We start from the raw sequence: 25,647 nt of genomic DNA on the forward strand, positions 1-25,647 counted from the left end.
TCAGAGAATGGACTAGGGATGGTAAGCACAAGCTATCGTGGACCCAGGAATGGCGGTGGTCTCCATGACCTCGCTGGATAGGGAGTTAGCAGAAGGCACCATGACTGCTGATAGTGATCTCTCCTAGGAAAACGAGCCCGTGAATGCGGATGTCCCCACACATTTGAAGTTTTATTCCTTTAGGATTGTTTGTCTTAGTGCCTTTTTACTTAGATGGCTAACTATGGAGGTACACTTTACTGGCTAATCTTTTCCACCCCTTTTCTTTTGTCGGGATCAGTGCCAGAACAGATAAAGCCCAGTGTAAGCCAGCCTCAGCCTGCCAACTCTAATAACGGCACTTCCACAGCAACCAGCACTAATAATAATGCCAAACGAGCCACAGCCAACAGTCAGCAGCAGCCGCAGCCGCCACAACAGCAGCCACAGCAGCCACAGCCACAGCAGCCGCAGCCACCACAGGCCTTGCCTCGGTATCCTCGTGAAGTACCACCACGATTCCGCCACCAGGAACATAAGCAGCTTCTAAAGAGGGGTCAGCATTTTCCTGTCATAGCAGCAAACCTGGGATCTGCTGTTAAAGTGTTAAGCAGCCAGTCAGAAAGCAGTGCTTTAACAAACCAACAGCCACAAAATAACGGAGAGGTGCAGAACAGCAAAAACCAGTCAGGTGAGAGAAGGTGTTTCTTACGAGACTTCAGCTGTCATCACTAGCGGTGTAGCAGGGTTATGAATTCATGGCTTTGGGGTAATGTATTTGTATTCATTAGTATCTGGGTAGCAAAATAACGATCTGTACAGGGAGTTATGAATAGGGAGGGAGTCTTGAAATGTTGCCTGTAAGGTCACTGTCCATCCTACTTAAAAAAAATCTTTTTAATCATTCTCCCTCCAGATTCTACCTATTTTAATAAGCAGCTTAGAGTTAAAATTGATCATGCGACTATAACTGAAATTGAACACTTCCCTCAATTTATATTCTAAGCAGTTAGACATATTATTGCATTTAATCCTCAGCAACCCTGTAAGGTGTAAGCTGTTCTTCTCTCCTCTTTTCATTGGAGGAAACTGAGGCACCAAGCCATGAAATAACTTGCCTAGATCACTCAGTTACCATGTGCCATTGAAAGGCTACCACTCATGAAAATCATATTCACACAGCACATGCCTTCAGTTGTTGCCTCAGAGTGGCTTTTCTCAGCTCATTAATGATGGTGAGGCAGAAAGTACATCTAGTTTGTGGTTACAATTTTCTCAAAGCCCAGTGTATTACGACATGTTGTTCTGATAGGTTTTGAGGGTTGGTTGCTTTGTCCATTTTCTCTTCAAAATATTTTGAAGCTTTTATCACAGGCCAGATAGAGAATTGAGAATCAAGGTTCCCACACATGGCAACACTAGCATACTGGCAATGAATCAAGTCTCTGGAGCCAAATGGACCTGGTTTTCGTATCCGAGCTCCACCTACATGCTCCATGTGTGTGAGTCTCACCCGAGCAGCCCTCTCTACTGTCCCAGGCAGGTGTCACTGTCTCTTTCTACACTCTGTCTATGGAGCAGGAGCTGCTCTACGTATTACGGTATTTCACAGCTAATAAGTAGCAGAGTCTCGACTCGGCAATGTCTGTCTGACTCCATAGCTGTGCTCATAACAACCATGCTGTGCTTTGGCAACATACTGGCTGTGATGGGTAAGGAGGAAGAGGACAGAAATGCAATTTTTCTAGCGTAGGTAATTAGAACAGCATGTTGTTATTGGAAAGGATAAAAACTTGCATTATCATCCTGAGTTAATACTCCCTCCCCTCCAGACAGTTATTACCATGTGAGCTTGGCTAGATCACTCAGCTCACCTGAGTCCCTTTCCTACTCTGTCAGTGTAGGCAGTAATATCCAGCCTGTGAGATTGCTCTGAGGATTGAATTAGGTGACATGCTAAAGCAAATAGCTTTGGCACTGGATGAATTCTCTCCCCCAAAAGTTGTACAGAGGACCTCCACTTTTCAGAAGAAGAGTCTGCTTTAGACACAGTCCTGATGCTGAACAATTGATAAGTTGGTTTCAAGTTCATCTGGGAAGTCAGATTGGAAGCAGATGTATTGACTCATCAGCATAAGAAATGCAGTTAAAACCTTAAGAGAGGTTATTATACAATACTTGAGTACCTACTGCAAGCTAAGCAATAGTGGTATGGTAATTAAACAGGGAAGTGGGTGGGAAATTGAGAAAATGATATATGTTGAATATGCTTTTTCAGTTTGGGAAATGAAAGAACAAAGCTGTTTTTGAAATGTAAACAACTGGAGTGTAAGAGTCTTGCTTCTCAAAAAGGGATATGGTTCAAAAAATCCAAAAGTGTTACAGATGTACGTTCAGATGACAAGAAGGCCTAAGATGTGGGCATAGGAAGATGTCTTCGAAAGAGTCTGAGATGGAAAAGTATCCCACCTGTTCCAAAGGACTTGACAAGCGCAAACAGCGTTCATACGGAGAGTGGGTGGAAGTGAGGAGAGTGCAGCTGCCTGACTGCAGTCTGAGTTAGTCCCGGCAACGAGAGTGCAGATGTTGAGGAAAAGCATTCTGCAGGAGAACCAGATTTGTGCTTTTGTCTCTGTAAACATTTGTGAATTCCCACCTACCAGCAGGTGTCACCCATTTACATTAAAATTTCTTTGTGGTGCTGCTAGGAATGGTTGTAGAAACTTTAGCCACAGAATAGACCCCTGGGTATCTGTGAATCAGGGAAGACTTCTTAGACAGTTAACTTTGTCCCAGCTCCTGAAAGGTTAATATAACAATAGTGACCAACCCTTAATTTAGCCTGGTGGTTGTGAGGAGCAGTGTTGTGGACAGCATCACAGCACAAGCAGTGGCCCAGAAACAGGCATTTTGTGTTGTGAACTATATACAGTTCAGAATTGTGGGGGTCAATCTGTTTTCATTTTTATCTATTTGTATTTACATTTGGCTTTTTGTTTCCTGAATAGAGATAGTTAATGGAGTAGAGTTGACATTTAAATAACTACATTCAGTACATACATTAAAAATGTATTTACAGTCTTTGTGCAATGCTGGATGTGTCTCCCTTTTCCTCATATAATGCATTTCTCATTTATTCAGTGCAGTCTGGGAGTAGGGATAGTACCTACATGAGATTGGGTACTTTATAAATCAGAGGTCGCAAACTAAAATGCCTTCACGAGCTGGCAGGTAAGTGATGTAAAAGGTGAAAGGGAGTGATGGGACCAGGGGTAAATGTACTGATTTTTGTACCCTGCCTGAAATATGTTTACATTCTTATGTCATGTTTTTTAGAATCCTGTGCTGGTCAAACCAAACAACTATGCAAGCTGAGCTTAAACACTTAGTAACGTTTCAGTTGGTGCTCTGAGACCTTTTGCAGTTGATTCCTTAGAGCTGTGAGGCATCAGGCCCTGCTACTGCCCAAATGACACTGGAATTTGCAGAGGACCAATGCTTAACAGGGCTGGCTGCAGTATTGTTCTTGTGGCCCAAAGGGTTCCCAACCCACATTTTATTGTCGAGCTTGCATGATAGATACAGAGACATGAACAAATGGAACAGTAAACCCCTATATGCTGTCCACCCAAATCTATTAGTTGTTACTACTTACCTATGCACACCCTCCCCCATCATATAGACATACATGTGCACATGTGTGCTCAAACATTCATTTCTCTTCATCTTAAGTACTTCCACAGGTAATTTCCTAAGAATAAGGACAGCCGTAGTATTATGATCACCCCTAAGCAAAAGGGGGACACTCACATTTCTACTGGTTGTCCCAAGAATGTCTTTCTGTTTCTTCACAGTATGGTATCACTTATCCTATATAATAAAGAGGTAATATGCAAATTAACCCTCACTCCCTCACAAGATGGCTGCTTACAACCAGGCCTGCAGGGGGGTTAGTGAGGGACGACCAAACAACTGAACAAGCAGGCTGCGTGGGGCAACCAGGCTGGCAGGGGCATTAGTGAGGGACGACCAAATGATTGAACAAGCAGGCTGCATGGGGTGATCAGGCCGGCAGCAGGGGTTAGTGAGGGACGACCAAATGATTGAAAAAGCAGGCTGCATGGGGCGATGAGGCTGGCAGGGGGGTTAGTGAGGGATGACCAAACGACTGAACAGCAGGCTGCATAGGGTGACCAGGCCGGCAGAGGGGAGCAGTTGGGGGTGACCAGGCCGGCAAGGGACAGGGGGCAGTTAGGGGCGACCAGGCAGGCAGGCAGGTGAGCGATTAGGAGCCAGCGGTCCAGGATTGTGAGAGGGATGTCCGACTGCTGGTTTATGACCAATCTCTGAGATCGGGCATAAACTGGCAGCCGGCCATCCCCCAAGGGGTCCAGGATTGGAGATGGTGCAGGCTGGGCTGAGGGGACCCCCACCCCACCCCATGCACGAATTTCGTGCACCGAGCCTCTAGTATAAAATATAAAGCATACAAAACAACATAATGTATTGCTTAGTGATTAATTAAAATACAGCATTTTGAGAAGTTACCACTTGGTTATGCAATGGGAAAGGAAGGAGATAGACTAGTAATCAGAAGCGTTACACAGGGGTTTCATACTAAAGTGAGTAGTATATTTCTTAAGGTGAGCAGCATGCAGGTGTTTTTATATTACTCTTTGTACCCTTTCTTGCTTTAGAACTTTTTTTTAAAGGAGCTCAGGGACATTGATCTATAATGGTGAAACACCAAGACTTGGGGGAAATATTAATGAAAAAATGTTAACACTAAAATTTCCAGTGATGTTTAAAGATTAAAATACTGTCCATCCACTTGTGCTCTTCACTCTTTTCTTTTTGTTTTATGTTTTTATTGACTTCAGAGGGAGGAAGGGAGAGGGAGTTAGCAACATCAGGGATGAAAGTGAATCATCAATTGGCTGCCTCCTGCACGCCCCCTCTCCCCTACTGGGGATCGAGCATGCAACCCAGGCATGTGCCCCAGCTGGGAATCGAACCATGACCTCCTGGTTCATAGGCCAATGCTCAACCATTGATCCACACCGGCCAGGCTTGCTATCATTTCAATGAATGGGGTACATATCCTTGCTGTCCTGTAACTTCCATTTCTCGCTCAACTTGTACCTTCCCCTTGGTCTGTGAACATACTCAAGTCTCTATCACCCTTTAAAATAAATTCCTTTAAACTCCCATTCTCTTGATACTATTATAGAATTTCTTTCCTCCACTTTGTCTTGGAGTTCTTGAAGTAGTAGCCTGTACTTGCAGTCTACTTCAGTCCTTTGTAATCTGACTCTACTCATTTGATTAATAACATAGCTCTTTCCAAGGTCACTCACTGATCTGTGAATGTCAAGTACAGACTTGATTTTACTTTTAAATGTGATAAAAAACAGACTTTTTGTTTTTATCTTAATAGGTATCTACATGTTTTATTGTTCACTTTCTTCTTAAAGCCCTTTCATTTTTTCATTTTTCATTGACCAGTTTTCAGGTTTTATTCCTTCCCATAGCTTTGTTTCAGATCACTCCCATTTTTAGGTTCACGTGTTCCAGTCTGGATGTTTTCAGCTGATTTGGGGCACATCATGCTCAACATGTCCAAAATTGAACTCATCATCTTACCACATGCCAGTTTCTCCTCCTGATTCCATTACTCAAAAGTTTGGCATCCCCATTCATCAGTCGCCATCTAGAAATCTTAAAATCATGCTTGGCTCCCCTCTTCCTTCTTAAGGTCATGGGTTTACCATGCCCTGCTGATTTTAACTCCACAGTGTCTCTTAGCTTTTCTCTCTCGTCTGCACTGCTGCCACCATTGGCCTGGCCGAGGCACTCGCCCTCTGATCTAGAGCCCAGCCCCAGAATGCCCTTTGGCTGTCCCCCACCTCCCCTACCCCAGTTCTCAAACCAGAATCCAGTCATGACCCACGTGTTGCATTTAGTTGTGATATCACCATTGTCTTTAATCTAGAACAGAGGTTGGCTTGTAGCCTGTTGGTCTCCACTCCCAGTTCTTTGCATGTTGTCTGACTGTTTTCAAGCTACAGTGACAGAGTATTCATTGGCAGAGTAGTTGCCACAGGGAACACCTGGCTGGCAAAACCTAGAATATTTACTGATTGGACTTTTACAGAAGAAGTTTGCCAAACCTTGGACTACAGGCTAGAATGACTGAAAAAAACATTTTGTATTTTCTCATGTAAGTGATACTTGAAATTATACATCTAAGATTCTCATATTTCCAATGATACCATTTCATACTTTCTGAAAAGACTGTAAAACTTCAAGTATTACTTATTTCTTAAGGTCTTTCCTCTTTGGAGAGATTGAAAGTCTTCAAGGCAGAAAGCACATATTTACCTAAATATGCTAAAAATTTAATAAGAAAAATATATGAGCTTTCCTGGCTCTAATTTCATCCTGAATTAATCACTTGACTTATCCGCAGTCTTTGTCCTGCCCCACACGTGCTCTCTGGTGGTCCTGGGCAGGTGCTGTGTGGTGCACAGTTGCATTTTTTCTCAGGGGTGGTGCTCGAGCTGCTCCACTCTCTAAGGTAATTGTGTGTGCGAGCAGGATGCTGGTGACATTTTGGACTTCAGCTGTTTCTCAGTGAAGTACAGTCATCCAAATCTTAGTTGCCTCAGCAGTGCAGTGTATAAAATTTTGTATTTTGCATACACTCAGCAAAACTCCACTGTGCCCTTTGCTCCACCTGCACTGTTTCTTACTATTTCCTGTAAGAGTTTTATGGTCATCATCTACTTAATCATGTTTCTATACATGTGTTCTCCAGATCATTTATAATGATGGGTTTTAGCTTCCTGTAAGGAACTAGATTATTTGTCTTCTTCCAAATCTGAAATAGTCTGACTGGGAAATGATTTAGTTGTGATTGTTGAGGAGTCTTATTCTTTTACAGCTTGTTAGATTAGTATCTTTATACACACACACACACACACACACACACACACACACACACACCTCTGTGTTTTGTAGCTAAGCTGCAACATTTTCCATAACTAAAAACGTCCTTGTGATTCACCCTTGGTAAATGCAATTTTGAAAGAGTCTTTTAATTTAGTGTTTTTGGAAGTATCAAGTTCCAAGTTAAAAAATTGAATTTTATCGAATAATTACTGTTGGCTATCTCTCCTTGTTTTACTAGAATACATAGCAGAAGGCGAACTTAGACCCCACCACCTCCAAACGAAGCTGGGACCAGATTCTGAGAGAAATTTTCACTAACAACTCAAGGTCTAGGATAGAGTTAGTTTGAAAATGTGTATTTTACTGGCTTTTTTTCTTCTTTTTTTCACTTTTGATGTATGATGACATTTTAAAAGCTTTACTTTTTTGGCAAGTAGTCAAGTCTGCCATTTTGTAAATTTCTTTCTTTGATTTTATGTATAGAAAGTTCTCATTTGCTGATAACATCATGCTTTCCTCTTTTAACACTTAGATTTATTTGGAAAATTGCCTCATTTTAAAAAACCTTTTTAAAGTATTGTACATTCCTTTTCTCCTATGGATTTAAAAAGCTAACCTTCAGCATGCTTCCGGGTCGCGCTCTGCCCAGTTGAGTGCCTACACGCTCTGGCAGGGCAGTGCTGTTTAATGCAGGAGATGCTGTTCTCCCGCCCCCTTCCCACTCGGGCACTCTTCTTTTTGAGGTTTTTAAAAATTCTCATTTATATGAATTTTTAATCACTCCTAATCAAGTTACAGACACTTGTTAGCCATTTCTTATAATTGGATTAAACTTCAAACATGGTTGCAGCTTCCTGTTGAGAAAATTTTCATACTCATCAAGTTGCCTTCAATATGGCATGCAATAAACTCAATCACGTGTTACTTGAAGGGTTTTTGTAGCTTTATTCCAGATTGCTTTATAGTTTTTTGGGGATTGTTACAATGAGGCTCTTTCTTTCCATTATATTTTCCTGGAGTATAGAAAATATTATTTTTAAAATGTCAATCTTTCCGTTTCTTTTTTACTATCTTTGCCTCATTTTGGGATCATATTTCATTGGTTAGTATTTCCAGCACAAGATTGATTAGTAGTGCTGATGACAAATATTCCATCTTTTTCCTGTTATGGGAATGTATCTGATGTTTCATTGTTAAATTTCAGGTCCCTCCCTTTATTTTCAACTTGGGTAATTTTGTCTAATATTCCCAATCTTATATTCTTATTCCTGCTGTATGGGTGTGGCAACACACATACACATATACATACACCAAAAAGCAAATAATGGCAACAGAAATACTTTTGCTATAGCCAGTAAAGAGGCGGTGATGGTGGCTTCATTGCTTTAGATTTGGAGAAAAGTGGATGGATTTGGGGCGTGGTAACGTTTGAATTTGCTGTGCGCAGGAAGGAATCAAGGATAAATCTTACTGAGGTGAGGAAAGTGAGTAAATAAGTGGGATTATTTTTTTATTTGGGGAGAAGGTACCTCGAGAGGGGCCGGAGGCAGTTGCCTGTGCTTCGTGGACTCAGTGACAAAGTGCCCATGAAGTACATGGGCCGTAGTGCTGAGTGGTGTTGCTGGTAGTTCAGGTACTGGCATGCTGATTTCTTTTTATCTAGTATGACAGACTGGTTTTTTGATACCCTTAATTTCCTGTGGGTACTGAAAGATGTCAGCTTAAAAAAACGGTTCTTGCCCGGCCATTGCAGCTCAGTGGTTGAGCATCAACCTGGTTCACGGTTCAGTTCCCGGTCAGGGCACATGCCTGGGTTGCGGGCTCGATCCCCGGGGCGGCAGGGGGGTGTGGTGGGGGTGCTGCAGAAGGCAGCCAATCAATGGTTCTCTCTCATTTGTTTCTATCTTTCTCTCCCCCTGTCCCTTTCTCTCTGAAATCAATACAGATGTGTGTGTGTGTGTGTGTGTGTGTGTGTGTGTGTGTGTGTGTGTACATATATATATATATCTTTTTTAAATGATTCTTAAATGGAGTGAAAATCAGTCACTTATAGAACTTTAAAATAAATATATGTTGAAATATATATACATTTTTGGTCTCTGTAGTAGTACTTTTTTCTGCTACTCTATCTTGTTCCATCACCTTTTGCTGCTTAACAGTAGTGCTTTGAGAGAAAATGGTGTTACTAATAGGATCTCATTTTCCTATTAGTAATATCCTAATAGTGAGTTACATTTATTTTCTAGGGCTACAACCCAGTGGTGGGTTCATTAGGTCTAGGGCAGTGATGGCGAACCTATGACACGCGTGTCAGCACTGACACGCGCAGCCATTTCTGATGACGCGGCCGCTGAGGTTTATTAAATACAATTATATATAACAATTATACATTTATGTTATTTAAACTATAAATATCACGAAATAATGTTTTTTCCTCAAAGTGACACACTACCCGAGTTATGCTCAGTTTTTTGGCGAAGTTTGACACACCAGGCTCAAAAGGTTGCCCATCACTGGTCTAGGGCATGACTTGAGCATGTGTGTTAAAAGCACTGCAGCCAGGTTGCCATGGTTCAGTGGTTGAGCATTGACCTATGAACCAGGAGGTCAGAGTTCGATTCCTGGTCATGGCACATGCCCAGGTTGCGGGCCCAGTATAGGGTATGCAGGAGGTAGCTGATCAGTGATTCTCTCTCATCATTGATGTTTCTATCTCTCCTCTCCTTCTCTGAAATCAATAAAAATATATTTAAATAAATACATAAAAATAAAAGCACTGCATATGCTGATTACTTCTCTAAAGAACTGAAATATAAGCTACCCCCTAAGGGCTGTCAAAATGCAGCCATCTTCTGTGAGGAATTGCTAACTATACCAGATCCTTAAACTGAGTTAGAAGCACTAAAACTGCCTGCCCTGCCTGCTGTAAAGTAACTAGATGATAATAAAAAGCAGTAAATGTTAAGAGTATTGGGTTATATGACTGATCATTAATAGTCTTCAATATCAGCAATTGATTTTTTTTAAAATGCATTTTTATTGATTTCAGAGAGGAAGGAGAGGGAGGGAGATAAAAACATCAATGATGAGAGAGAATCATTGACCGGCTGTCTCCTGCACGCCCCCCACTGGGGACCGAACTCGCAACCTGAGCATGTGCCTTTGGCTGGAATTGAACCCAGGACCCCTCAGTCCACAGGCCGATGCTCTATCCACTGAGCCAAACCAGCTAGGGCCAGCAATTGATTTTTAATCATAGTCATTCGGTGATCTTCAAAATATTAGTTAACTTTTCTGTTGTCTTTCGATTAGCTTATGGCTATGCAGATAAGTTAAATTTTTATGAAGAAGAGAAGAACTGAAATTGTTCTTTCTTGTGTGCATATCTCAGGTTGAATGTAAACACTAGGGAAATGGAAATATAATAGCAAAGACCTTGTAAACTTGTCTGCAATATTTCAGGTTGAATATGAACACCAATGAATGGAAATATAATGGAAAAGACTTTGTAATTCTTAAAAACTTGTTATAGTACCCCAAACAGATACGTGAAAAAGCTATTCTAGCCTGGCCAAAGTGGCTTAGTTGGTTGAGCATTGCCCTGTGTGCACCAAAAGGTTGCCAGTTTGATTCCTGGTCAAGGCACTTCTAGAGTGTTTCTCTATAACATCTATGTTTCTCTCTCTTACTCTCCCTCCCCACTCCCTCCCTCCCTCTAAGTATGTCCTCCAGTGAGGATTTAAAAATAAACAGCTCAGCCAGCGTAGTTCAGTGGTTGAGCGTCAACCAATGAACCAGGAGGTCATGGTTTGATTCCCAGTCAAGGCACATGCCCAGGTTGTGGGCTTGATTCCCAGTGTGGGGCGTGCAGGAGACAGCCGATCGATGATTCCTTCTCATCATTGATGTTGCTCTCTCCCTCTCCCTCTCCCTCCCTCTCTCTCTGAAGTCAATAAAAATATATTTAAAAATAAATAAACAGTTCTAAGAAAGAAAGGCTAGGGTAAGATTCCTAATATACAGGAGTGGGCAAAAGTAGGTTTTACAGTTGTGAGTATGTGACACAGAGTTTATTATTGTATTAGTTATTATTATATTTGTATTGCAACTGTAATTGTACTTTTGTCCATCCCTGTATTTCTAATACATTTCCTTAAGTTTGGCCTGTTCACTTGCCCTTACCCATCTGCATCTCAGACCCTTTTCCCATGTCGGGTCTCTAAGCCTGGGTTGCTTCATACACACTAATACATTACTACCACCACATCCTTCCTCACTTGAAATTCTTCTACTTGCTGATAAGTTAGGAATTAATTCATTCAGCAAATATTTATTGAGTAGCTCTTATGTTCCAGATACTGCTCTAGGCTCTTAGGACAACATTGGTGAGCAAAGTGCAGACCTCCCTGCTTGTGTGGAACTGATTGGTGGATGTGGAAAGTGGCTGGGATGTAACCATTGCCCTTGTAACTGTACTGCCAAGTTTTGGTGTGTGTTTTTTTAAGAAATTAGTTCAACATCTTTTTTAATTAATTAATTTTTAATCCTCACCCAAGGATATTTTTCCATTGATTTTTTTTAGAGAGAGTGGAAGAGAAGAGGGAAAGAGAGAGAAACATTGATGTGAGAGAAACACATTGATTGGTTGCCTCCTGCACACACCTGGGCCAGGGAGGAGCCTGCAACCAAGGTACGTGCCCTTGATCGGAATCAAACCCAGGATCCTTTGGTCCACAGGCCAACACTGAGCCAAACCGGCTAGGGCTGTACTGCCAGGTATTAATATCTTGTTGATGTTGAGTAGCCACATACATTTATCATATAGCCATCAATTGTTCAAACACTTCATAAACTTTTGTACTTTTATTTTAGATACTAACCACAGCGCTTCCGGATCTCATTATGAAAATTCACAGCGGGGACCTGTGTCTTCTTCGAGCAACTCCAGCACAGACTCTAAGGATGCTGTTGTAAACAACTCCCCTGAGAAAGAAGCATGGCCCTTGGTCCCTGGCAGTGATCCAGAGTTGGCTTCAGAATGTATGGATGCTGATTCTGCCTCCAGTTCTGAATCAGAAAGAAACATCACTATCATGGCTTCAGGGAGCACAGGTGGTGAGAAAGATGTCCTTCGAAACAGCACTGGACTTGGTTCCCAAAACAAGTTTGTGGTTGGCGGCAGCAGCAATAGTTTGGGTCGTGGAAGTAGTACTGGGCCCTGGGGCTTCTCCCATGGAGCCGTAATAAGCACATGTCAGGTCTCTGTGGATGCTCCTGAAAGCAAGTCAGAAAGTAGCAACAATAGAGTGAATGCTTGGGGCACTGTAAGCTCTTCATCAAATGGAGGGGTAAATCCAAGCACTTTGACTTCAGCTAGCAACCATGGTGCCTGGCCAGTATTAGAGAACAACGGACTTGCCCTAAAAGGGCCTGTAGGGAGTAGTAGTCCTGGCATCAATATTCAGTGCAGTACCATAGGCCAGATGCCTAACAATCAGAGTATTAACTCTAAAGTGGGTGGTTCTTCTACCCATGGTACCTGGGGAAGCCTTCAGGAAACTTGTGAATCCGAAGTAAGTGGTACACAGAAGATTTCATTCAGTGGTCAACCTCAGAATATCACCACTGAAATGACTGGACCAAATAACACTACTAACTTTATGACCTCTAGTTTACCAAACTCCGGTTCAGTACAGAATAATGAGCTGCCCAGTAACTCGGGGGCCTGGCGTGTGAGCACAATGAATCATCCTCAGATACAGGTTCCATCGGTTATGAATGGCACTTCCCTTCCTCACCTTAGCAACGGAGAGTCAAAAAGTGCAGGCTCTTATGGTACTACCTGGGGTGCCTATGGTTCTAACTACTCTGGAGACAAATGTGCAAGCCCCGACAGCCAAGCTGATGGTGACACTGTGAACACAACTCTGATGCAGCCTGGCATGAATGGGCCTGTGGGCACGAACTTTCCAGGCAACACAAATAAAGGAGGAGGCCTGTGGGAGTCTGGGGCCACAAATTCCCAGGGTGCATCCTGGGGAAGTGGAAATGGTGCAAACTTGGGAGGAAGTCGAAGAGGATGGGGAACTCCTGCACAAAACACTGGCACTAATGTACCCAGCGTGGAGTGGAGCAAACTGCCTGGCAATCAGCATTCCAGTGACAGTGCAAACGGCAATGGTAAGAAGTTTACAAATGGATGGAATTCTACTGAGGAAGAGGATCAGGGTTCTGCCACATCTCAGACAAATGAGCAAAACAGCATGTGGGCCAAAACAGGAGGTACAGTGGACAGTGAAGGTAGTACAGAGAGCACTGGACGCCTCGAAGAAAAAGTAACTGGGGAGACTCAGAGTAGAGACAGAAGAAGAATTGATCAGCACACATTACTCCAAAGCATTGTTAACAGAACTGACTTAGATCCACGTGTCCTATCCAACTCTGGTTGGGGACAGACTCCTATTAAGCAGAATACTGCCTGGGATACTGAGACATCGCCTAGAGGGGAAAGAAAGGCTGACAATGGGACAGAGGCTTGGGGGAGCTCTGCAACACAGACTTTTAACTCAGGGGCGTGTGTAGACAAGACTAGCCCTAACAGTAATGATACCTCATCTGTATCGGGGTGGGGAGATCCCAAGCCTACTCTGAGGTGGGGAGATTCCAAAGGCTCAAACTGCCAGGGGGGATGGGAAGATGATTCTGCTGCTACAGGAATGGTCAAGAGCAATCAGTGGGGGCATTGCAAAGAAGAGAAGCCCATGTGGAATGATTCACAAAAGAACAAACAGGGCTGGGGTGATGGACAAAAGTCAAACCAAGGGTGGTCTGTTTCTGCCAGTGATAACTGGGGAGACACATCAAGGAGTAACCATTGGGGTGAGGCTAATAAGAAATCTAGCTCAGGAGGTAGTGACAGTGACAGGTCTGTTTCTGGTTGGAATGAACTTGGTAAAACTAGTTCTTTTACTTGGGGAAATAATATAAATCCAAATAATTCATCAGGATGGGATGAATCTTCTAAACCTAACTCTTCCCAGGGGTGGGGAGATCCTCCAAAGTCTAGTCAGTCGCTGGGTTGGGGAGATTCAGCAAAGCCAGTCAGCTCTCCAGACTGGAACAAGCAACCAGACATGGTTGGGTCTTGGGGAGTCCCTCCGGCTCCAGGCAAACCCTCTGGTACAGGCTGGCTGGGAGGACCTATTCCAGCGCCAGCAAAAGAAGAAGAACCCACAGGCTGGGAGGAACCATCCCCGGAGTCCATACGGCGCAAAATGGACATTGATGACGGAACCTCAGCTTGGGGAGATCCCAGCAAATACAACTATAAGAATGTGAACATGTGGAACAAAAATGTCCCAAACGGCAGCAGCCGCTCAGACCAGCAAGCACAGGTGCACCAGCTGCTGCCGTCTGCAAGTGCCATCTCAACCCCAGAGGCGGGCGGTGGCTCCGGTGAGTTGTTACTTGTGGAGTCTGATGGTCTTACAGACACTTCACAGGACTGTGGGCCTTGTTTGAGCTTACTTTACGATAAGATGTGTTTAACCGTATTTGCTGTGCACACAGAGGCCTACTTGACTCTAATCCAGAAGCTTATAGGGAAGAAAAGGATAGGTAAGGTGTTCACCATCAGGGAGCAGCTATGCCTTTGGCAGATTGGGTGTGAGTCCTGCATACTCTGTTCTCTTAGGAATGCTGCAGAAGGCGGAATTGGAAAGGTGGTGTCGGGTGGGGATGCTGTACACTTTTCTCAGTTCTTCTGAGTCAAGCTGCACTTTTTCTTCTATTATTGGACTAGAATACCCTCAGAAATAAAGCAAGTGTTAATGACCATGCTCTAAATACTAGCTACTATATTTGGCCTTAGCAGGGATTTATCTAAGTAGGCATGAGATCCAAATCTATTAGATGCATTGTGTATGCGTGTGTGTGCCTGGAAGATTTGACAGTGCCTTTCGAGTATATTCCCACTTTCCCTCATAAGGAACTGATTTCTGTCTCTGCAAATGATCTTGACAGTGACATTTTCATTAGGTGTCATTGGAATGTATTTTCTTAGTTATTAATTGGATGTGGCGATAGGAGTGTTTTCATGAACTAACCTTTCAATGCCCAATTTTTATCCTGAGTATAGTTCATTGAATTAATTTAACTAGTTTAATTCTTAGAAGAAACAGCTGGTTATCTAAGGGGAAGGCTGTTTTTTGTTGGTTTTGTTTTTTTCAATATGTTTATGGCTTTCCCTTTCTTTGCTTTGGACAACTTAATAATACTTCAAAATTTTTAAGAAGCATTGTCCAGCACATAGAAACGTAGGGTGCGTTTATCCCGAATGATGTTGATGAAAGGTTCCATGTATGGCAAACATTCTATACACTCACTATTACCCAGCATGATCACCTGCTTTAATTAACTAGGTGCAGTTCAGATAGACTTGGCTTTTCAGGAATTAAATTTAACTTGTTTAAAGGAGATGACTTGCCATGAATAAGGTTACTAAAAAGAGTCTACTCTATACCCAGAGGGCACTTATTGCAGTTAAATTACAATGATGGGAAATGATTTATCTTTACATAATATAGATGCCATCTATTTTGCTCATCACAGCATCACTATCTAATACAAAAATGTGAAGTTCTTCATCTTTTGTTCCCTAAGTATTCTTTATTGCCTCTGATTCCACTGTACTTCCCTACCATGTGCTGATGACTTCTTTTCCCACACTTTCTAAAGGCTGGGGTGAGCCCTGGGGGGAGCCTTCTACTCCAGCCACAACTGTGGATAATGGTACTTCAGCGTGGGGTAAACCCATAGACAGTGGTCCCAGCTGGGGGGAACCCATTGCTGTGGCATCCAACACTTCCACGTGGGGCTCCAGCTCTGTTGGTCCACAAGCGTTAAGCAAATCTGGTAAGTTACTGATAATCCCTGGTAGCTCTTTTATAGCAGTGGTGATCTCATTGAATGTAATTAATTGGATCATGTCAGTCATTGTTAAGGTAGCAGTGTATCCTCATACTAGATGCCACTCACTGTTTGGCTCTTTGAATTTGTAACATAGTTCGCTCTTTGTCTTTCTGAATTTTTCTCTTTTCTCAGTTTCCTTAGAACTGCAACTATTAATGATTTGCATATACTTCGTCAAGTTTAAGTTATATTTTACCAGATTAGGTTATCTGGAAATAGTCAAGCAGCTATCAGGCTATCCAGCATGAGAGATGGAATATAATAGTCATGGGAACACATATATATACCAATTGTCTGGCACAGGTTCCCTGGACATTATACAGAAAATGAGCACATTTCAGGAAGGACCCGGTATTCAGATGAGCATTGTCATTGTCCCATAGATTGTGTACAGGACACACTGTAGAAATTCCCAAAGCCGAGTGTATAGACAGGATGCTTTCTGCATGTGACTTGGAATCCTTTTGGCCACTCGCCCTGAAAATATATATGAAAATGAACTCCTCTGAGTTTCATCTATCTTCTTTGTTCTGTGTGTTGCCATGCAGATTAAGTGCGTGCAAACAAGAATGCCGCTATTGTCCTGTGTTTAGGAGCCCTTAGATTTGTGAAAGCATGGAAGATTTTTTTTAGAACTTTTAATAAAAATTAATTCTTGCTTAATGAAACTTTTAACTCAGTATTGCTATGCAAATTTGGGAAGGGAAATAAAAGTGGGCTTTTTTATTCCCACACCCTGCCCCCTTACTGTATGCTCAATCCTCCAGAAAAAGTTGTTTTATTAAAGTACGTTTCTCTTTGTATCACAAATCCACAACCAGGACCAAAATCTATGCAAGATGGCTGGTGTGGTGATGATATGCCATTGCCTGGAAATCGCCCCACTGGCTGGGAAGAGGAAGAGGACGTGGAGATTGGAATGTGGAATAGTAATTCATCTCAAGAGCTTAACTCGTCTTTAAATTGGCCACCATATACAAAGAAAATGTCATCGAAGGTAAACATTTCAAGGGCAACGCCCTTGCAACTTTAAATTCCAAAGGTAGTTTACCCACAGAAAGTTAATGTTCTGCCCATTTATGGCAATCAATATAGTCCAGGCAGTCCCCAACTTAGGCATAGCGTCCTGTATGGGCAGCCACCTAGGAAAATAACACCACAGGAACTTCCTTTCTCCCCACTGCTACAGCTTGGGATTTCTCTCCTCCTCCCCTCCCACCAGTGCTGCCTGGGACAACCCTTCACCCTAAGGTGTTGCCTGCAGTGGTGAGAAGGAAGAGAAGGGCAAATCTCCATGTTGACTCTTGCCATCGCACTGCCAGTTCATCTCCCATTCCACCTCCTCACCTGGAGTCCTGACTTACCCTGTACCCAGAGTCATCCTCCTCCACCCATTACCTTTGCCCCTCTCCCATCCCAAAAGGTTCTGTGACAAAAATCCCTAGGAATGAGCCGAGCTCAGTTTTGCTTTTATATGTGGGCAAATCTTATTCCCAGACCTGGCTGTACATCAAAATCATGTGGGATTTGTCAAAAGTACAGCTTCCTGTATCCCAGGCCTACTGTACTTTGGAAATTGAGCCATGTTGCGTGTCCTAGACACACTTCCCAATGTTTATGCTGCAGAGCCAGGCTTGAGAAGCACAGGTGTAGAGCTCCAGTTCTTAAGAGGTGGTGTTGGATGCTGGTGTCTGATTCTCCTGGAGACCATTTTCAAAACACGTGCCCACTCCCCCAGGTGATTCTGATACATCCTCCCCACCCTGCTTGAAACTGTTCTTTTTTAAGAGACCCTAGGAGTCAAGTATTTTGTAGTACAACTACCTGACTGCTAGGATCCCTCTCTTTTAATCCTGGGATTCTAAGTCTAGGACCTGCCATTTTCATTAAAAAACTTTTTTATTTGGCTGAGTTTGCCCATTGCCTCACCATATAGCTTATAAAGTGCTTTCCCATATTTTACATAAATCATTTGATCCTTTTAACCTTCTGAGATAGAATATTGATGAATTTGAGACTAGAAAAAGTGGTGACTTGCCCAAAGTTTGCATAACTAGTAAGTGACAGAGCAAGGACTTAAGTTTATGTCTTCCAGCTCCAAACCCCGTGTTCTTCCCACTGGACCATGCTGTTTTGTGACTTTGTCTTTCCTTACAGGGTCTGAGTGGCAAAAAAAGGAGAAGGGAAAGGGTGTGTAGCCTTTTTACTCTTTCTCCTTTGTCTCTACTAGTAAAAATCTTTTAGAAAACAACTGCAAACATTTATTTAGCCTCTGCTGTGTGCCAGGTACTGTGCTTGGTGCTGGGGGTTCAAAATACTAATCTGCGAGCTGCACCTTCAAGGAGCTCAGAGTCTAGTGCGGTCATTAGGAGCTCTCTAAGCTCTCTTCAAGTGTCAGCTTGAAATTGGAACATGCCTACGGGGGGAGGGGGAGGGTGTTTTAAGGAAAATAGTAGCCTGACATGACCAAAATGTAGATTTTTTTTTAGGAGATCTGGCTATGTAGTTAGACTAAGGGCAGATTGTAAAGGGTTTTCACTACCATGCCCAAGAATTTGAACTTTAGTCTGTATAAGAATGGAGCCAATGAAATTGAATAGAAGGTAGCATTGGTTTGATTTTTTAAATTAATTTCTTTAAAGAACTTTAACCAGTGATAGGATGAAAGGTAAATTGGAAGAGGAAAGACCAGCATTAGGGCTCTGAGTTGCGAAGCAAGAATGGATACATAGTGGAAGGGACTGATGTGAGAGACATTTGGATAGGACAGAAGGCCTTGGCAACCAGTTAGTCTTGGGGTGGGAGTACAAGAGGAAAAGGAATCAAAGACACTTCAAAACCTCACAAAGGGTCAGGTGCTTGCTTCAGAGACCTGCCTTTAGGGGGAAATTAAGCCGTGTTCTGTTCCACAGTCAGAAGGAACAGGTAGTAGCATTGGGGAAGGGAAATTAGGGTAGCAGACTGCGAGTGGTCCTGTGAGCTTTACCTAAGTGGGAGACGTTGGTCCCTGTGGCTTCCGGTCTCCCTGTCTACCACCCTGCTAACCATGGACCATTCATTCTCTCAACTCACTTTCCAAAGCATGTCCTGTGTGACCCATATCCCAACCAGCCTCCGAAAGCCAACACCAAGGAGGAGGAACCCCAGGTTTAACTGCCGCTGGGGATGGTGTGTTCTTGGCAACACAAATTGAAATGCTGAAATGCTTTACATATGGAAACGTGTTTTTTCAAGTATGGGGCACACAGCATAATTAGGTTATGGGGTAAGCTGGTGAGAACCTGATGGCTGTGCTCACTTTGGTTTGGTGTGAGAACTCTATAAATCCAAACTATAATGTATCCTTCTCAACACAGTCTGTTTGAAAATTAGAAACTGAGCAGTTCTCTGTTATTCCGAGACCCTTTTGTGGGTCGTGGAGGCCCTTTGCTTCTGCCTTTTCCTTCTGACTGCTTGCCTTCAGGGAGTTCTCTGTACATTACAGCTATACCAGAGGACTGGAGCAAAGGAAGTTGAAAATCAAACAAGTTGATTTAAAATTTTTAACAACTCTGTTAAGAGTTGATTGGAGGAGAAATTGGCTAAAAATGAGAGTTGAGAATTGTCTTAGTTTATTAATCCACCGCTATTCCCAGATAAATAGAAATGGCCATGGCATCTTTCTACTCTTTTATTTTACAAAGGGAATGATGAAGGGTGGAAACAAACAAGAAGAAGCATGGATAAATCCATTTGTTAAACAGTTTTCAAATATCAGTTTTTCGGTAAGTGTGTTTTGTTTTCTTAACAAATAAATTCTTTATCTTTGAGTTCTCATGAATAAGCTTGAGGTTAGAGTAAAATTGGTCACGGAGCCTTTATTTTTATAGTTTGAGCTAATAAACTGTAGTCACTTATCTTATTTAAGAGGGATTTTTTTATTAGGCAATGAAAAATGTTTTATGATGCACTTGAATTTCACAAATAATGAAATACCAAGTAAAGTTCACTTTTTATTTATTTTCATTGATAAATTAAGGTCTGCTAACATGCTGCTTTTTCTTAACTTCAGAGAGACTCACCAGAAGAAAATGTGCAAAGCAATAAGATGGACCTTCCTGGAGGTAAGGAAAAATGAAATTAGTTTGAGTTTATATTCATCCTGATGGACAGACATGTCTGTGGCATGGTCCTACTAAAACTGCACTGGCCTCGGCCACAAGTGGACGCTGGGCTCCGGGTGCAGAGTCGATGTGCATATATATATATATGTATTTATGTATACGTGTATGTATATGTATATGTATATATGTGTGTGTATATATAATTTATGTTTTTTAATCCTCATCCAAGGATATATCCATTGATTTTAGAGAGAGAGAGAGGAAGAGAGGGGTGGGAAGAGAGAAATACCTATGAGAGAGAAACATTGATCAGTTGCTTTCGTTATCCACCCCACGAATGGGATCGAACACTCAACCTCTTTGGTGTACAGGATGATGCTCCATCCAACGGAGCCACCCGGGCAAGGTGTGTCGATGTGCCTTTAAAGTGCAAATCACTGCGAAACTAAGGTAGTGATAACATCAGTCTGAAGTATGGGATTAAAAAATTTTAAGCAGGAGAATGACATGATTTGGATTCATGTTTTAGAAAAATAATCTTGGCTGTAGATTGAAGATATCTTAGGCCGGAAACCATTGGCAGCAGAGGACAGACAGAAAGATACTAAACACAGCAAAACCATTAGGTATTTGTTGCAATAAAGAGTGAAGAGTTTCTAAGCTCCAAACCAAGACAGTAGGTGTGAAGAATCTAATTCAGTGAAGATGTGGGATTTAGAATCAACGAAAGTTGAACCAGTTTGCTGTGGAGGGTGAGGGTATGGGTTTGGTAAAAGGTGGTCCCCAGTGTTCTTGCCTGGGCAGTTCAGCAGTGGTTGCATTAAGTCTGAGTCTAGGCAGGAGAGGGAAACTACATAGTAACTTGAACAGGGGAAGTTTAACATAAATTAGTGTTGTAATAATGATGGTTTGGCCAATAGAGGTAAAGAGAAGGAATGTTGTGAGTATTCTACAGAATATATAAAGAGCAGACATAAGGAGAAGTCACTAACCTTGGGCCTAAGATAGCCTGCCCCACCCGCCTCACTCCAGGGCTGGGACCAAGACTCTTGGACATGCCCTAGCCGGTTTGGCTCGGTGGATAGAGTTTCGGCCTGCGGACTGAATGGTCCCAGGTTAGATTCCAGTCAAGCGCACATGCCCAGGTTGCAGGCTCAATCCCCAGTAGGGGGCATCCAGGAAGTCACCGATCAATGATTCTCTCTCATCATTGATGTTTTTCTCTCTCTCTCTCTCTCCCTCCCTCCTTCCCTCCCTCCCTCCCCCTTTCTCTGCGAAATCAATAAAAATATATTTAAAAAAAAAAGATTCTTAGACATGGCCTTAGCTCAGTGCATGGCAGAGAAGTCACTGAGGTGTCACCCCTGTGGGACTGTTGGAAGCCCACCTTTTAGAGGAATTGTCTCCCTGGAGGCGCTCTGCTATAAAACTGCCTGGGGCTGCTGACAGGAGCTGCTAGCCAGTGGTGAGCAGGCATGGCCGGAGCCGGAGCCGGAGCCGGACCCACCCACTGCCTGTGCTGCAGGGGGAGCCCTGGAACCAGGAAGCAGCCTTTCTTCCGACAGTGTCTCCCTGCACCTCTGCTGAGAGCTTCAGTGTCTCTGGCAAAGGAAATAATGTGGAAACCAACTGCATTTCTAAAATGTGTCTACTCTGGGAATATTTTTGTTTTGTTAAAAGCTTTTCTTTTCCACTTGCCTGGAATGAAGGTAGAAAGTTTTGTGGTGGTGGCAGTAACAGATACCTCAAAGGACAGCAGTTGCAAAGAAATCGATGGGTGAGATTGGAGGACAGAGAAAATAGGGAGAATGAGAGCCAGGGAGATAGAGAAAGAGATTTTCAAATCTGTATGACTGGTTCGGTGAAGGAAGATCTGGGGAAATGTGCTTGGTGTCACCTGTGAGAGGTTATGCTTATGAGCAGGCAGTTAAAGATGTGGGACTACATGCAGGCATGAAATCGAAGTGGACATTTGTATTTGAGGAGCACATGAATGGGAGTGGCTGTCGACACGTAGGGAGCAAAATAGTAAGGGAAGCGCATTTGTCGAGAGAGAATACTGAGTTTCTCTGCTTTGACTGAGTCAGCCTCGGAGTATCCCAGCACTGAAGAAGCACAAGGAAGTGGGCCCCGCTGTGGAGAGAGGGGCGAAACCAGGATGGGCATTTGGTAAGGACGTGGAGGCAGACAGCAGTGTCCACGTTGAAAAGACTTGTTGAAGTATGGTAGCTGGGGCCTGGCTGTTTGAAGCAAAGGTGATTTTGCAGGATGGGAGTTTCCATGAGAGGAGATCCTGTTTGTTGCAAAGAAATCAAAATGAGGAGATTAATGGGCAGAGCAAGACCTGTTTGGCCTCCAGCCTCCTCATCTGCTGGCAGCAGTGAATAGGAGCTGTGGGCACTAGCTTGGAAGGCACAAAGCACATAGAAGAGTGCCTGGCAGTTTGTCATGCTGCTGTTTTCTTATTGTTACTGGAAATTGTTTCTTAAGAAATTAGCCAGACTAGCGATGACCAAAGATGTCTTAGCCTTCTGTTTTCAAGTTAACTGGTTCAGTAAAATAAGTGTTTGCCAAGCCCAACTTGGCTTGTGAGGAACACAGGGTTTACTGAAGGCACGTGCATTTCCCATGTTCTTGTCCAGGCAGAAGACAGGTCAGTTTGGGAAGGGAGGATTTTGCTTTCCACTGCAAATTTGTCTGAAACCAAGTAGATTAATTGTCTTCCTACTGGATAACGTCATTTCCTGCATTTGTTAGGAATGTTACAAGACAAACGAATGGAGATAGATAAACATAGCCTAAATATTGGTGATTACAATCGAACGGTCGGGAAAGGCCCTGGTTCTCGGCCTCAGATGCCCAAAGAGTCTTCCATGGAGCGCAGCCCTTACTTTGATAAGGTGAGCTGTTTCTTGTTTTACCCCTGGGGCTAATAAACCACGACACTGAATAGCATAATTTTCTCATTAACCGTTTAGAACATTTCATGTAATATAAAGTGTTATGATCCAGTGCCAAATCCTCTTACTGGATTTGTAGTTCATTGTCTTTTCTATGTCTCAATTTATCATAGGGATTGCATTTGTATTTTCTTCTTAACCCCATAAAATGTGTTTGGTTCTTTTTATGTGCTCTAGAATTAACACTAATCTGATCTCTTCTGTTTTCTGCCTGTTTCCTGTTGATGCTGGAATGTCATGTGACTTCTCTTCTGTTCCTGCAATGATTTCTCCCTTCCACTTGTTTGCTTGGCTGGTGTTGCGCATCTTTCTGTCTGTCCAATCAGGATGGCATTGTAGCAGATGAATCCCAAAACTTGCAGTTTATGTCCAGTCAGAGCATGAAGCTTCCCCCTTCAAATAGTGCACTACCTAACCAGGCCCTCGGCTCCATAGCAGGGCTGGGTATGCAAAACTTGAATTCTGTTAGACAGGTAAGTCCACGTGTGTATTAGGCTCTGTTGAATGATTTGTAGAAGCAATAAGCTCTCTATGTGTAGTCACTGTACTTAAGTCAGTAGTACGATGTGGTAACGAGCTGTCGGTCCTGAAGAGCTGGCTGTTTGTTTTGTAGAATGGCAATCCCAGTATGTTCGGTGTTGGAAACACAGCAGCACAACCGCGGGGCCTGCAGCAGCCTCCAGCACAACCTCTCAGTTCATCTCAGCCTAATCTCCGTGCTCAAGTGCCTCCTCCATTACTCTCCCCTCAGGTTAATAAATTTCTATGGTATTCCCTTCTACTTACCTGGAAAAGAACCTTGAATAATTTTATAATTGAACTAGAGACCCAATGCATGAAATTCGTGCAAGAGTAGGTCTTCCTTCTCCCAGTTTGCCGACACCAGCTTCCCTCTGGCCACCAGTCTTACCTCCAGCTGCGGGCACCCAGGACCCAAGCTTCCCTCCGGCCGCTGGCACCCGGGACCTGGGCTTCCCTCACAGAGGGAGGCCCCGCCCACCTGCCGCAGCCCGCTGGTCGGTGGCCTAGGCCTCCCTCTTTGGGGCGATCGTGGAGCCCCCCAGTTGATTGCTCTGCTGGCCGGTGGCCTGGGCCTCTCTATGGGGTGATCATGGGGTGATGGCCAGGCCCCCGACCAATCGCATCACACCCGCCTTTGCTGGCCTGGCACCAGTGGGTGTCATAGTGTGGTCCTGGGTGGTCGTTCTGCTGTTCAGCTGTTTGGTCGATTTGCATATTACGCTTTTATTATATAGGATTAGGTGAATGGTTGGTCATGATACATTTTTTTTAAATATGTATATTTTATTGACTTTAGAGAGAGAGAGGGAAAGGGAGAGAGAGAGAGAGAGAGAGAGAGAGAGAGAAACATCAATGAGAGAAACATCGGTCAGCTGCCTCCTGCATGCCCCACACTGGGGATTGAGCTGCAACCTGGGCATGTGCCCTGACTAGAAATCAAACCTTTACCTGTTCATGGGTCAATACTCAACCACTGAGCCACGTCGGCTGGGCAGTTATAATACTTTTTATTGACATCTTTGAAAGGCAGCTTATTCAAAGGATGTAGGGAGGGTGAAGAAAATGAGTCAAAGGTAATTTAAAATTTACCATTATATTTCATAAAACTTCTGAAGGGGGACAATAGTAAAGTACATTTACTGATTTAAAATTCATCTCTCATGTTTTACTTCATGAAAGTATATGTGAATAGTAAGTTAGTTAAGCAGAGAAAACAGAAGGTACATGACATGCTCCCCAAAACAATAGTCTATAAATTTAATTGCTATGTTGATAATTTAAAATACATTGTACCTGTAGCTAGTTTGCATTATTTTACCCCATTATTAACTTACCATGGTGATCCTCAGGTTCCAGTTTCATTGCTGAAGTATGCACCAAACAACGGTGGCCTGAATCCGCTCTTTGGCCCTCAACAGGTAGCCATGCTGAACCAGCTCTCCCAACTCAACCAGCTTTCTCAGATCTCCCAGTTACAGGTGCGTGGAGTGCTGGCCTGTCATACGGTGTGCATTCAGTGTGTCCACTGTGGGCTAGATTGCAGGAGGTAGTGCAGTGGGCATACCAGCAGCCATGATTCTCGTGGAGCTTCCAGTGTGTCCTTGAAGAAGATGGTGAGCCCAGTGGGCATGATGCTGTGAGAGCAAGCCCAGCCAGGTCGGGAGTGCGGTGGGGGTAGAGAGATGAGGAAGAACTTTTCTGATGAAGTAGAAGTTTAGATTGAACAGATCTGCTGGAGGCCAGAGTCCATGAAGAGATTGTGTTCGATTAGGCAGGACATATTGGTGCTGAGCGGATGAAGCTGTGCCTCTGCAGGTACACCTGCCACAGTCACTGAAGCTTGATCTGCGATGGCGTGGCACTGACATCTCTGCAATCTTCCCCGCAGCGGTTTTTAGCACAGCAGCAAAGGACGCAGAGTCAGAGAAGCGTGCCTTCTGGGAACCGGCAGCAGCAAGACCAGCAGGTAGGTCCGAGTCTTCCCCTTGCTGTGCTGACCCGCCCCTCATATCACTTCCATTGTAACGAGACTCACAATGCCTTCCTGAAAACATAATGCAGTCGGTTGTTGACTAAGTCCTCTGTTTGCTCAGAGTTATACCAGCTGGTACAGGGTGACTGTGCACCTTCCGAGGAGAGGAAAGTGGATGAAAAAATGAAGG

At 43.4% G+C, this 25,647-nt stretch overlaps 1 protein-coding gene across 4 annotated transcripts in view; it reads left to right on the top strand.

Annotated features, from left to right (window-relative positions):
- The window catches only part of TNRC6A (trinucleotide repeat containing adaptor 6A), a 99,161-nt gene that overhangs the window by 57,227 nt on the left and 16,287 nt on the right, over window positions 1-25,647 (top strand). The window contains exons 5-16 of one of the 4 annotated variants that reach the window (XM_054714444.1): window positions 281-670; window positions 11,803-14,385; window positions 15,667-15,843; window positions 16,722-16,897; window positions 18,058-18,090; window positions 19,584-19,664; window positions 19,952-20,003; window positions 22,761-22,903; window positions 23,290-23,436; window positions 23,577-23,714; window positions 24,835-24,963; window positions 25,374-25,451. In XM_054714444.1, coding sequence (XP_054570419.1) covers window positions 281-670; window positions 11,803-14,385; window positions 15,667-15,843; window positions 16,722-16,897; window positions 18,058-18,090; window positions 19,584-19,664; window positions 19,952-20,003; window positions 22,761-22,903; window positions 23,290-23,436; window positions 23,577-23,714; window positions 24,835-24,963; window positions 25,374-25,451 — 4,127 coding nt within the window. The remainder of the gene's footprint in view (window positions 1-280; window positions 671-11,802; window positions 14,386-15,666; window positions 15,844-16,721; window positions 16,898-18,057; window positions 18,091-19,583; window positions 19,665-19,951; window positions 20,004-22,760; window positions 22,904-23,289; window positions 23,437-23,576; window positions 23,715-24,834; window positions 24,964-25,373; window positions 25,452-25,647) is intronic. The other 3 variants (XM_054714440.1, XM_054714442.1, XM_054714443.1) reach the window with 3 other exon arrangements.

Source organism: Eptesicus fuscus, chromosome 4, assembly GCF_027574615.1.
Source record: "Eptesicus fuscus isolate TK198812 chromosome 4, DD_ASM_mEF_20220401, whole genome shotgun sequence".
Classification (NCBI taxonomy): Eukaryota; Metazoa; Chordata; class Mammalia; order Chiroptera; family Vespertilionidae; genus Eptesicus; species Eptesicus fuscus.